Source organism: Nyctibius grandis, chromosome 3 (genome assembly GCF_013368605.1).
Source record: "Nyctibius grandis isolate bNycGra1 chromosome 3, bNycGra1.pri, whole genome shotgun sequence".
Lineage (NCBI taxonomy): Eukaryota > Metazoa > Chordata > Aves > Nyctibiiformes > Nyctibiidae > Nyctibius > Nyctibius grandis.
The window spans coordinates 102,902,927-102,916,019 of NC_090660.1; the positions used below are offsets into that span (position 1 = coordinate 102,902,927).

Sequence of the window (13,093 nt, forward strand, 5' to 3'; positions counted from 1 at the left end):
CTCCGAGGTGACCTCATTGCAGTCTACAACTACCTGAAGGGAGGTTGTAGTGAAGTGGGAGTTGGCCTCTTCTCCCGTGCAACTAGCGATAGGACAAGAGGGCACAGCCTCAAGCTTCGCCAGGGGAGGTTCAGGTTGGACATTAGGAAGAATTTCTTTTCAGAAAGGGTTATTAGACATTGGAATGGGCTGCCGAGGGAGGTGGTGGAGTCACCATCTCTGGATGTGTTTAAGAAAAGACTGGACATGGCACTTAGTGCCATGGTCTAGTTGACAGGGTGGTGTGTAAGGGCAACGGTTGGACTGGATGATCCCGGAGGTCTCTTCCAACCTGATTGATTCTGTGATTCTGTGATCATGATGGAGATCAGTAATAGTTCATCTACAGGAACTGGCCAAAATAGCAAGTGATCGGCTGAGAAGTAGCTGAAATTTCATCTGACTCTGAATGACTACAGAGTAGTGTCAAGTCAAATTTAAATAATTTGCTGTGACGTGTACTCATAGAGAAGATCCCTGTTGAAGTGTGAGATGCAATTATAAGGTTTAGTTACTTATGGTGAGTTATACTGTTCCACTTTGGATCATGTAATTTCGGTTGTAGTGAGGTGACTTAAGGACTCAATGACAGTTGAGGGAAGTGTGCAGCAGTAGCACTCTCAGGACAAAATATTCCTAGGTGCCAGTGGATGCACTTGGGAGAGCACGTACTACGGTACCCCACGAAGAGGTCAGTGAAACCTACCGTTCTCTTCCTGTGAGACTGATGGCCCATGCATGGAGGGGAGGCAGTCGCTCACTCCGTCTGCTCCCTAAATCCTTTGCCAGTGACTCAGGAGCTGGTGTTTGGTGAGAAGGTAATATATAAAAGGAATAATGGAAGCATCCCATAATTAAGGCTAGTAATAAGAGAGGGATCAGTTTAGCATGTGATATACAGCGAATGAGTCAGAGAAATGAAGGAAAAGTGAGTTTGATAGAGGTATAAGAAGGAAAGTGCAGTACTGAAAAATTCTGATGAATGGTAATGAGATGAACTTCAGAAGAAGCTAAAAAAAGGGAAAGCAAAGTAATATGAGAAAGAGGAAGGACGAGTTCAAAACCAACACTAAATATAAGAGCTAGGACTGTAAATTCAGGAAGATGCAGGGAGAAGTTCGAATGGCAGGGAAGGTGCGATCAAGAGAGTTGTCTGGCATAGGGTTTACGTTAGCAGCCTGGAAGCATTTGAGGAGACAAATTTGATAGTGTTGCAGAAACTGCGGAACAAGAAAAAAACGTATCTATTGAGTTTGAAAATAACAGAAAGGAAATGCTCGCATGCATAGAGTGTCTTATGCTAAGTGACAGTTTCTAGTCATGGACAACATCACATCGCTGGGATTGTCAGCCAGCAGGATGGGAATGTTTTTGATAGCCAAAAACGTACCGAGTTTTTCCGGTATTATGGCCAAACTCAGACTAGTTTGACTTCCTGTGTAAGTTCTTACTGAGACAAGATTTCTGCTCCATAACCTTTTTTTTTTGTCAGCTGAGGCAATATTAAGTATATTTAAATTTGAGGTGAGGCTTTTTGATTTGTTTTGCTTTTACAAGCAGTATTTCATCAGTATATGTGAGGAGTACCCTCATTTAGGAATTCTTCTGTTTCATGCTCCTTTTTTTCCTTACTGCCATGCAGACAAACTCTCAGGTAGAGCTGTCTCCTCCAGCCTTATAGCTGAAAAGTGGACTCTTATTTTTACCCTGTTTCTTCTCACCCTGATGTCACATTTTGCAGACATGAGTAAGTTAATACTGCTGTCACACACCAGCCTCATTTACAGAAATTGTTATTTTAACTATGAACTATTTAAGAACTGTTTTAAATTAAAGTTATATTTTAATTAGTTGGATCAACATTTTAAAATCAAGGGTTTATGTAGAATGGAGGAATCTGTACTGGCTGGAGAGTTGGAATATGATCTCATTTTTAGTCATAATTTTAAACCTAGATTGATAATTTACATTTAGATTTTAAAAAAGGCTTATAAATTGCAAGAAAGTTGCAAAACAAATGTCTCTGAATTTTTAAAAGCTCTTCTTGTGTGCTTTCTATTCTACAGTCAGATATCAGATTGCATCCGGTATCCACTTTACAGTTAGGTATTACTATTGCTAATATTGTGTTTAATTACAGCTTATTATATTGTTCACAATTTTTCAGGTTTCCTTTAATGTGGAGAGTACGAAGCAAGTTGGTTTGGAGCTAAGCTGTGGAAGTCCGTGTAGTGACCTGTAATAAAAAATGCTCTGGAATCAGGAAGTTGGGCTCAGTCGTGCAGGACACACAGCTCTCATAGCGCAGAAACAGTCGGGCAGTTGTGAAGGGGTTTGTGGACATCATAATAAAGGAAGGTGTTTTTAAACAAGGGTTTTGAAGAAGGATTTAAATATTTATTCCAAAATGTTTATGAGGAGCTTTTCCATAGCAGGAGGACGAGGAGAGAGAAAGTGTGAAGGCATTCGTTTTGAAAATCAAACAGGTAGAGTGACAGGGACTGGCATCATCAGTTATCTACTGGCAAGAACCAACCTCTTGATCCTCTGATAGATAACAGGAGAGATGTGGATGGACTCTAAGGATTTTTGAAAGTTGGTGGGAATGATGTGTAGGATGGTAATGTAGACAAGATTAATCCAGGCTGTTAAACGGCACGTGTTGTCTTTGCAAAAATTGGTGACTATAGAGGAACATATAAGCAGCTTAATTTGGCACACTAGGAGCAAAGACCCTTTGAACGCTCATTTTCTGATACAGTTCTGTTTCTAAGGCTTTCCTGAAACTGCGTTAATAACAAAGATGGGACCTACAAGCAAAGAGGAGGAAAAGAATTGCAGCTGCAAATATCCTTCTGTGTCAGATGATATACTCCCTGCAGGGAGCCTATAAAAACTAGGGAACTGAGGTATCCTGGGACACCTATACAGCAAAAAGGGTATGTTAGCATTCCAGAGCGTCCTATGCCACATAACAGAAAAGTGTCACTTGTACATGTGCTAGGAAATAAGTAGTGTTTGCCAAGACCGGGGAAGAGGTGCAAGCTGTCAGCCAGAACTGGTAAATCAAGAAGGGTAAGAATGGAAGTAAGACCTGGGATTTAGTGGCTGATAACTCTAGTGAGGGCTGTCCCAGTAGGAGGCTGGATAAGAAAACATCACTAATAATGGCTGAAGAACGTGATATGTAGAAAGGCTCAGAGGAGACGCTTGTCTCTAAGGCATTCGCAGTAAAAGTGCAAAGTAAAAGGCATTTCTGCCACAGGGCACAGACTGGGACTGTCATACAGGTGAGATGTTTTGCACCCACTGCAGTGTAAGTAAGATAGGTCCTCCCTGCTTATAAGGAAATTTGGGGGGCATACAGCAGTTGCACTCTTTTTTTTTTTTTCTGGTTAATGCAGCTCTGCACATCACTGATTTCAGTGTTTTGTGTTAAAGGTGGAGCTGACCCTGATGGAAGTATTGCCATCTTGATCTGTATATTAATACAAATATATTAATTCGGTGAGTCTAGGGTGTAAGTGTCAGCCAGGGTATATATTTTTCAACTAATGTCAATTCAAATAAAGCATGAGTTAGTTCTTAGAAATCTTATTGCTGTTTCCCAAAAGTTTAAAGGTTACACTTAGTCTTAATGAAAAACGACAACATGACTCACATTGCTGTTTTGGAGAGTATGAAGAAGAAATGCTGTCAGTGCTGAAGAACTTTTTGGGGACAAGAATGTCATCAGATGGATGAAAAAAAAATTGAGAGGAGTAAAAATTGAAAAAGTCTGCTTGACTTTCACTGGAGGTATACCCAAGGAATATGGAAAACATCCCTCAGGAAAATCAGCTGATTTTAACAATACATGCTGTATGCCGTTCTCCAAAGAATAAGTCACACTTTGTATTTAAATAGGGATCAGCTTCACAGCTGGCATAAATCAACAGTGTTTTGTGGGAGCTGGTGAAGATAACACTGAATTGTACTTATTTTAGGATTTAGCTCTTTATTTCCATGCTGTGGAAAACATGGAGTTTAGTGATCTCAGTCAACCAAGCAGAACCATACAAGAGTGAACAGGTTGTTAATCTGAAAACCCCTTAGGGCCTTCTTCTGCTCCCACTGAAATCAATGTCTAAATTCCCATCGGTTTGAGTGGGATATTAAAGACAAAAAAAATGCTCTAATATCCATGTTAATGTATTTTCTAAATATGTGAATTAATCAGCAGCTTGGTAAACTGGTTCAACGGCCTGATGCATTTGCTGAATCAACCTTGCTAAAACAGATGCACCATCTGCCTCACAGTTTCTAACATGCTGTTAAAACAAAGCAACATTTTTATAAGAATAGTTATTTCTGCTGTTATAGGCCTTAATCTGTGCTCAGGAGAAACTACTTAGAACAAGATGCTGTGTATCTCTAGTGCACCAAAATTAGCTTGCATATACACTATGTTTGTGGTAGAACTTTACATAGATAAGAAGGGATTAGTAAATTTATGTTCTTGCTCCTCCACTGTGTCTTGAACCACATTTTTTAGGTGTTTTCGTAAATGTCTCCTGAACACTGTAGAATTTTTTGCTTTGTTGTATTCATACTTCATATATTGAGAAACTACATAGAAGCAAGATGAAGACAGACTTCTGTTTGGTTGAAATCATTAAGAAAATTCTGTTCAACCCTCACGGCAAACCACAGGCAGTTGGGCTTTCAGAAATACTGGAGGGATTGAGGTGCTAAATATCCATTAACTGTCTTCACTTTGGTACCTTGGGAAAACCTCACCTCTACTGCTCACATTTATTGCTGTCTTTATGAGCCAGTTTTACACTATTACACTATAACAAGTAGTTTTAATACTTGAATTTAAATAAGATCCTCTTTCATTGCTTTTTTTTACTTCTTTGCACTTTGTAAAGCAGCGCACAAGGGGTCTTTGAGAGTAACAAAACGATGTTCACAGTCTTGTCTCTACCATAGTGAGTAACTGGGGAAAATACAAAGAGCGTTTTTTTCTGTTGAAACCTGTGCAGAGTAAAGCATTTTACCTGAGGTGAAACTTCTAACAGATGGGAACCCCAAGAAATGCTGTTCAGGCTGTAAACTTTGCATTTGCACCCAGGCAGTTTTGTTTCTTCACCTGGTGCTCATTTACTTTAATCCCACTCTGTATATATGGTTCCTTTCTGAACAGGAGAAGGAAGGCAAACAGGGTGGGCCAAAGTCCATTTGTAGCCTTGCCAAAATGACTCTAACGTGCCACGACTTGTGAGGAGTTAGTTTGGATATACCCAGCATATATGGGAGCAGCGTGTGCCCCTCCGTGCTTACTTTCTTTGTAAAGGTTAAACATCTCCAGCTGCATTCAAAGTAAGGAAAAGAAACTGTGGAAGGTACTAATAATTTCATTTTGGGGGACACCTCAGCTACAACCACCATATTGACATGCTGCTTGTGAACCGTGGCAACCCTGCCTCACCTTCAGACTGTTACTCTGGCAGAGTTTTGGGATATGTGAAATGTGCTGACAGTCATTTTCTGTTGTGCTGGCCCGGTTTAATAGGCAGGTATGTGTCATAAGTATGGGTCAGCCCTCATAAATATGCCTCTCTTGGCATTTCACAATTGTCTGCGAAGGTGTTGCTCAACTGGAGTCCTAGCCCTGCAGCCACGATATGTAGAAGTGTTGAATCTCCTGAATCAGATGTGTGCCCTTAGGCAATTCTGACTGCAGCAGAGCTGTGTTCAAACTAGCAGCAGCTCTTGCTGCTGAATGATGATATCCTTTTTGACTGCCCTTGCAGATGTTTTCACGAGCTGTGTTTTATTTGTGCATCAATGAATAATCTGATATTCGCTAAGGGTTTGAATCCAGCCATTGAAGAATAATAAATGACTGTTTAGGTTGACCTGAAATTTTGCAGCCTGATTCAGTTACGGTGGTGACTCACTTGGAGTTGGTTCTCACATGATTCACAGAGTGTATGGGTGACTCAACCCACAAATTTACTTAGCTCCCATGTTATTGTCCCTCTCAGTGAAAAAAAAATGGTTATAATAAATAATCACAGCAAACTTTGACTTACCCTGGGGTAAAATAAATGTGCATGTTGAAAGGCTGCGTATTTGTAATAATAAATTATTTAGTGAGGTAAGGATGAAACAATAGGACGTAGGAATCGTTAAATAAGAAAGAAATGACGTGCATTTTTGGTTGATTTCGTTGCATAGCAGATGTAAATAAAGGAAGAATAGTTATTTCTATCTGATGGAGATGCTCAGAGAGGCTGTTTTGACGGTGTCTGTACTTATTGCTATAGCCAGCCATTTCTTGGCATTTGTTCTCTGCAATAAGTAGTTTTAGGTATGTCCGTGTCTGGGTCAAACATTTTAAAGTGATGTCAATTCAGAAAGTGTGAGATACCCAGGCTCTGAGAACTAGGTCTTTGTGGGATGTCTTAGGCTAGTCATCCCAAGTCCTGAAGTACCTGAAGTTGTCTGAAAAATCTTGACTGAGTTCCTTTACAATATCAAATTCACAGAGATAAGAAATTCTGTTCCAACAGGAGCTATAAGAGGCTAAGTTTTTCTCCCAAAGATGCAGCTGCTATTGGTGTTCCATAAGCATATGCACCGGCACATGGCTGAAGTGTAAACACAGTCTAAATGACTGTGAGTTTAGAGTTGGCTGGAGACATCAGCATATCTTTTTTTGGGTTGTCCCAAAAGGATATAAATATCTAGGTAAATACATACCTCTGAGCTTCTTAGCACTGAGTGACTAATCACCCTCCCTTTCATAAATGAAACAACAAAGAATCCAGAAAATGAAGAAATTCTGCCATGTCAGCTGACTTGGTCATTAAAAAGGTCATTAGCAAGCAGAACTGTTTCTTTACCTCACAAATACCAAATGTCAATAATATCCATAAATTAAACTTTAAAAGTCCATATTTTGTAGGGATTAAATTGCAGGGAACAAATAATGTGTGGTTTGAAAGATTAAGGTGAGAATTCTGAATTCTTTGGAAAGATACTTCTTTTGCAGATTGAGTCACTGGTTTGAGGAAACCTCAACGTGGTTCAGGTGTGGCAAGAAATTTCTGAGTTTGCACTGGCAAACTCCCCAAAACCAAGGGACATAAACGATAGCCCTGAGAAGGGGTACCTAGCAACCGTGACAGGATTAAAAATACACAGCTAAAGGACTAATGTGCAAAAGAGAGAAGAAAGAAAAGGCTAAAAAATAACCGTGGCGTATCACATGCTGAACTACTGCAATGCAAAGTCCAGTGGAGCATTGTTGTGGTACGCAGAAAATCCGCTCTTTTATCACAAAGTTTGCCAAGCAGCCACGAGCTGTTTCGGGCCTCTTTGTAGAGAGTGAGCCAAATGCACTTGTTAATTTGAACTTTCCCTCAGCTAAAGGAGAAGGTAAAAGGATGACTTTGTGCTCAAAGCACAGAACCGGGATTTATTCATTCTTGGTTCTGCCACAGTCTCCTTGTGCAACCTTAGGCCAAGTTCTCTTCATGCCACAGTCTCCCCATTTGTAAAATGCCGTTGATGGTACATATGTCACAATGGGCATTTGAGGCTAAATTATTTCATGTTTGTAAAAGTGTTTTGGGACGTAATGCTGGGAAGGACAAATTACTAAATGCTGCAATGCTACATGCAGAGTTATGCTAATTAGTGCCTTTTTAGACACTGATCCCTTACTGTACGTAGACTAATACCACAAGCTGGTCCAGTTTTAGTCAGTGGTACCTTTGACCTCACTGGTTCTGGGATTGGTGTGGAACAAAATGATTTATTTCCCTCTTGATAGTTATGCTAATCGATGAAATAAAAATTCCCCAGGCTGCCCCATAGAATACTCAGAGTTTACAGTTGTCTTAGAGTCTGCAAGCTGGCCTTTCAAAAAGCCTGATTTTTTGAGGCACAGTCTACCTGTTCATGCATGGAATACACACGCTACCAGTGAAAGAATCTACAAAAGGAAGGCTCATTCTAATGGATAGACATGGCAGAAGTCAAAGACCTGCCATGAACTGGCTCATTTCGTAAGCATTGCCCATCAAACGCGGTAACCTCTTTGCATATGTCAGCTGTGACCAGGTGGTGTGGTGTGTTGCCATGGGCAAATGTAGGTAAACACCTACATAGGTAAACCACTGCTACATTTTTCTAAACAATTATTTTTTTAGTGCTCCTAAATGTGTTTTCCTATCAGCACTGCTGGTAGATCATGTATGGAGTATCATTCACTGTCATGTACAACATGTCTGTTCTCCCTCTTATTGCTGAGCTCCCATGTAAATAACCATGTGGTTCTTTGCTGCTATGGGACTGTCACAGCAGCTGCTTTTGCTTTTTTCTATTGCTGTAAACAAGCTGTTGTGACTGATTGATACTGCTTTTCACCATATGTCCTGAACACTCCCAGTTCATAGTTATATGTCATTTCCAGGATGCTTGGTAGGGTGTGTATGCCTCCACCCCATTTCAAAATCAACGTAACTCTCAATGGATTGGCTAATGACTGCAGGGTGTTACTTAGCATGCTGGTTTGGGCTGACAGTGCTACTAAATGAACAGTTGTTTGCTTAATGTGTCTTTCATGGTTCCCATGGAAGTAACTTTTACTGACAAATTGAACATGCCAATGGCTTCGGGTTTGCTAGTAAGCATTTATCTGACATGCTGCTGAGACCAAAAAGAAGTATGACCCCAACTTGGTGCCCTGAATAGTGATAATTTTGCCTGTCCCTTAGCCGTATCCTATGTTTGTATTGTCCTCGTACATTTTGTTATGCTCATCTCATCACCACTACATCCATCGTGAATCTGTAGAGTAGGAGGGGGTGGTGGGAACTAAAGAAAACTGTAATGTACCTGTAAGGGTGTTGTGCTGATGCAGTGTGTAAGATGTTGCAATTCTGTCCCACCATGAGGAGCTAGAACTGATGTCACGTTTTCTTTCATTTGTTTTCATTTCTGTTGTTGGGCTAGACCATTCTCAACCCTCTTTGTGGAATAGGATATGCAGCACCAAAGAGAAATTGCTTGTGCACAGCAAACATATTTACTTGTTATTATAGTGGGTGGCCGTGCCTTATTATTCACCTGTGATGTGTTGACCTTCCAGAAGGTCTACCTGGCATTTCACTAATAGCATATGTGATGGTACAGTATTGAGTGTGGTCAGGAATGGTGTCTCTACTGATCATTTTAATGCAAGCAATTGTCTGGAGGTGAACAGAAGCTAATTTAAATTGTAAATGTGAAAGAAGTTAAACTACAGGAAAGATTATTCTTTGAGCATCTCTCTCATCTGACTCTTTAGGTTTCTATCTTAGATGGTTGTCTGAGCCTGTGTTGTATGTGCTGCATTGCTGGACTATTCTCACAACGTGGTGTTGGGAATATAGCTGGTGTGAAAGACTTTCTTTTCTTGATAACTGGTGGAATTGTTCATGTTGCCTTTAGCAAATAGCATGCTTGCTCTTACTTTGTTAGATATATGGCAGCACGCTGTGTGATTATAGTTATGTAGCCAAGGGAGGGTTTTGTATAATTGTTCTCATGACGTCAGTGCAGATGTCTTACATGCAAATTTTTGTAGCTCCACAGTGGCAGGGGCAAAGCTTATTCGTGTGCATATAATGCAGCTTCTCAAACATCTGTCTTTTTTGCTAACATAATGGTATAAGTTACAGTTCCTGATCTTTTTCTTCTCATATGTGTGAAGTCCTTTAATTTTGGAAGTTGGAGTTGAGAGAACCACTGTTTGAACGAACATTGTATGTGCCCTTCTCTTCACCTCTCACTCTGAGGGTATGATTGAAGATGCTGTGTTGGTGAATTTCTGTGCTCAAATCTGCCATGAGTCAAGAAAAAGATAAAAGAGCCTGATGTAACTATTAACATAGTCCCCGTGGAGAGGAAAAGATTATTGACACTGTCTTTGCTACAGATGGATGTCTGTAATGAATGTCCACATAATTTCTTTTACTTTTTGTGTGAGTATCAGCAACTTAGAAGGACTTTGGGTTTTTTTTAGTATACACAGCTGGATCTTCTATATGGTATCTGGCCATAGTGCTGTCATTTGTGGTGAGGGCTGGTCTTGGTGATGGGTTGTTATTTGGGCTATGCTTGTGAGTGTGGTCCTGTGTTTATACATTATTTTTATGTTACAGAGAGAATGTCTGTAAAAACAAACTGATGGAGTTGCAGAAAGGAGTATGTTTGCACTACGCGTTGTCCAGATAAAATCATTGTTTTATAATGTGTTGGATTTTAAATGTATTTTCATTTAGTAACTTCTTGCTTGTACTTGCATACACCTGATGGCCAAGTTTCTTCTCCAGCTGAGTACTGAACAGTGTTGGTTTTGGTTGTGATAGGCCTTCCTTTGCGCAGTTTGCTGTGATACCAACACAGGCAAATCACTGGAGTGCGTGCGATTGCCCCCTTTGCCCTGGGCACAGAATGTTCTGTTTTCCTTTGCTCCTTATGTCAGGTTTCATAGGATAAGGAATGGACGCTACTGTTTGGCTTTATGCAGCAGTCTGAGCATCTGGGATGACATGCTGCTGGTCTTTCATAGTCACTGTGCTCCTTTGGTACCAAGGTCTTCCTGAGTCTTTCCCATTCACAGCTGGATGTTGTGGTAGGTGATCTTTTCTCTCCAGGTGCCTTTGAAAACTGCATGCTGTCATCTGGCAGTGCATGGTTTTTTCTTATTTTTCTTGACACAGCTTGCATCTGCCTAAAGTAAATGTGCCGAACTGGCTTTAGTCTTGGGAGAGATAATAGTTCTATGGATTACTTTGCTTTGATTAAAAGGAAAATAAAGTATTCTTGGCTATGTAGCATTTTATATATCTGCAAAGCCCATTTTTACATGAACATTTATTATTTCTTTGGCTCCTGAAATAAAATATATTCTGTAGGATTTCCAAGGTCTCTGTAGACTCTGGAACCTCTAAACGATTTGATGAAGTGGACCATTTTTTTCTTTGTAGTCTCTTTTCCTGTCTTTCACAATGAACAGTACCGTGGTCTGGTGAGGGGCAGAATTCAATGTGTGCAGCAGGGGAAGAGTGGCTCAGCAGAAATGGTGCTTACCTCCTTTTTTTCATATTGGCATGTTTTGCCATATGTTTGGGACAGAAATAGCCTTTGTCTGGTTCAGAAAATGCTTAGCATTAAGGATTTGACAGATGTCCACCTTCTTTCAGAGTCTGTGCTGTTGCTGATCATCATTGCATAGCACAGTCCCCACCACTGTAAGCTTCTTATGAAGACCTGTCAAAGGCACAGTTCCCTAGAATGTAATGTTGGCTTGAGAAACAGAAGGGAAAACTCAAATTATTGCTTTTTGGGGGTTCCCAAAGTGCATTTTGTGTTCTTGGAATATCTTAATACTGCCTATGTGATGACTTCCCTTTTACTTCTAGTCATTTATTCTTCAGATCATTCCAGATGCAATTACTGTAAGCAAGCACTTTTCAGGAAACTCTGTTTTTGCCTGCCTGGATGGCATAGTGCTTCTTGTTCACACAGAACAAGTAAATTGAGGTGATTTCCTTTTACGTTACCTATCTGCACTGCTTTTGCTGGTGTTATGATGCTAGTCGTGCATGTAGATTATAAGCTTCTGTAAATCTAATTCAAAAATGGTGAGAGAGTGGAGGTTTTTAGAAAACTCTTAAAGTTATTTCTGTTTTTCAGTCATCTTCTCACGTTTTGGACAGAGCCGTATTCTTTGGTTTCATTCACATTCAGTGTTATGCTGGTGGTTGTTAACGTGTTGACCTTTACCACTTATGGAAGTAAATTTGACTGCAAGGTTCAGTTTTCCCTGTTATTAGTGTGAGAAATACCCTGTATGCAGCAACTGAATTAAATGATACCGAGAAGTTAATCTCTACATTTCATAGTTACTTTTGCTGAAATAAATAATTTCCTGGAGGTTATAGTTTCAGAGCAGGAAACCTAACTGTAGTGAAAAAAACTGAGATTATGTTCATGAATTTTTGCTTCACGTCTTTTGCTTTGTTTTGAAATGTGTCATAATGAATAACATTCTGTTTCTTACTCCTTACAGATAAACCGAGAAAAACCAGAAAATGTACCAGATTTACAATATTTAGTGAAAGAAAAATTTACTGCACTGGAGAGCAAGAACAGTGACTCAGATTTGCAAAACAATGAAAAATATATGTACTTTAAGGATCAACTTAAAGAGATGAGAAAACAATGTAAGTGTTATTTAAAAAAATATATATTCTTTGAATGCTAAATGGTAAGATGTGACTAACTGCCCTAAAATATAGAACTGGCAGTTATGGCTCAAACTGAGGTGAGTGTTCTATTGAAAAACTTATTTAAATTGATATCTGTGTAGAAAAAAGCCAGTGTAATTACCTTGGTAGTTTTATTTAGACTCCCACAGTTCCTGCCATGTTTGAATACAAATATCGTGAAACTGTTGCTTCACATCTTTTTTTTTGTGAGGTGGGCTTTTTCATTTGAAGGCTTTTTCATTTTTTTTCTTAATTGATGGGATCTTCTAAAAGGATTAAGTAAGCTGTTTTCATTTGTCACTTAAACAAATTGCTCCTGTTTCACAACTTAGGATGTGTTGCAACTCTGAGAAGACCTTTGCTTTAATCGTAGAACTATATTGTTGGAAAATGCTTACTATGTGTGTTCTCAGGTTTACAGCTTCTATGCACGCACCCTGTAACACTGCAACTTATTGAAATCTGTTTTTCTTAAGTCATGTGATTTATCAAGGGTTAAAATTTTAAGTTATTTGTGCTTGAATTACCAGAAAAGTTGGAGAGCATACAGTTCTAGTATTTGTGCAACACAACAAAATTGTATGCTTTTATTGCCGTGCACATATAGCAGCCATTAAAATATCACTATGATTACTGTTGCCAGGAAAGTTCGTGGGCTCTAACATGTGCTGTTCTTCCCCAATCATTATTATGTTTTGAAATCATATTATTCTGCTTGCTGTTCCTTGACCCCTGTACCTATT

The 13,093-nt window shown here is 39.5% G+C and overlaps 1 protein-coding gene across 4 annotated transcripts in view; it reads left to right on the top strand.

Annotated features, from left to right (window-relative positions):
• Nucleotides 1–13,093, top strand: part of NSMCE2 (NSE2 (MMS21) homolog, SMC5-SMC6 complex SUMO ligase) — a 132,699-nt gene that overhangs the window by 50,531 nt on the left and 69,075 nt on the right. For all 4 annotated transcript variants that reach the window (XM_068396679.1, XM_068396678.1, XM_068396680.1 and 1 more), the window contains one exon: nt 12,152–12,305. In XM_068396679.1, the coding sequence (XP_068252780.1) occupies nt 12,152–12,305 (154 nt within the window). The remainder of the gene's footprint in view (nt 1–12,151; nt 12,306–13,093) is intronic.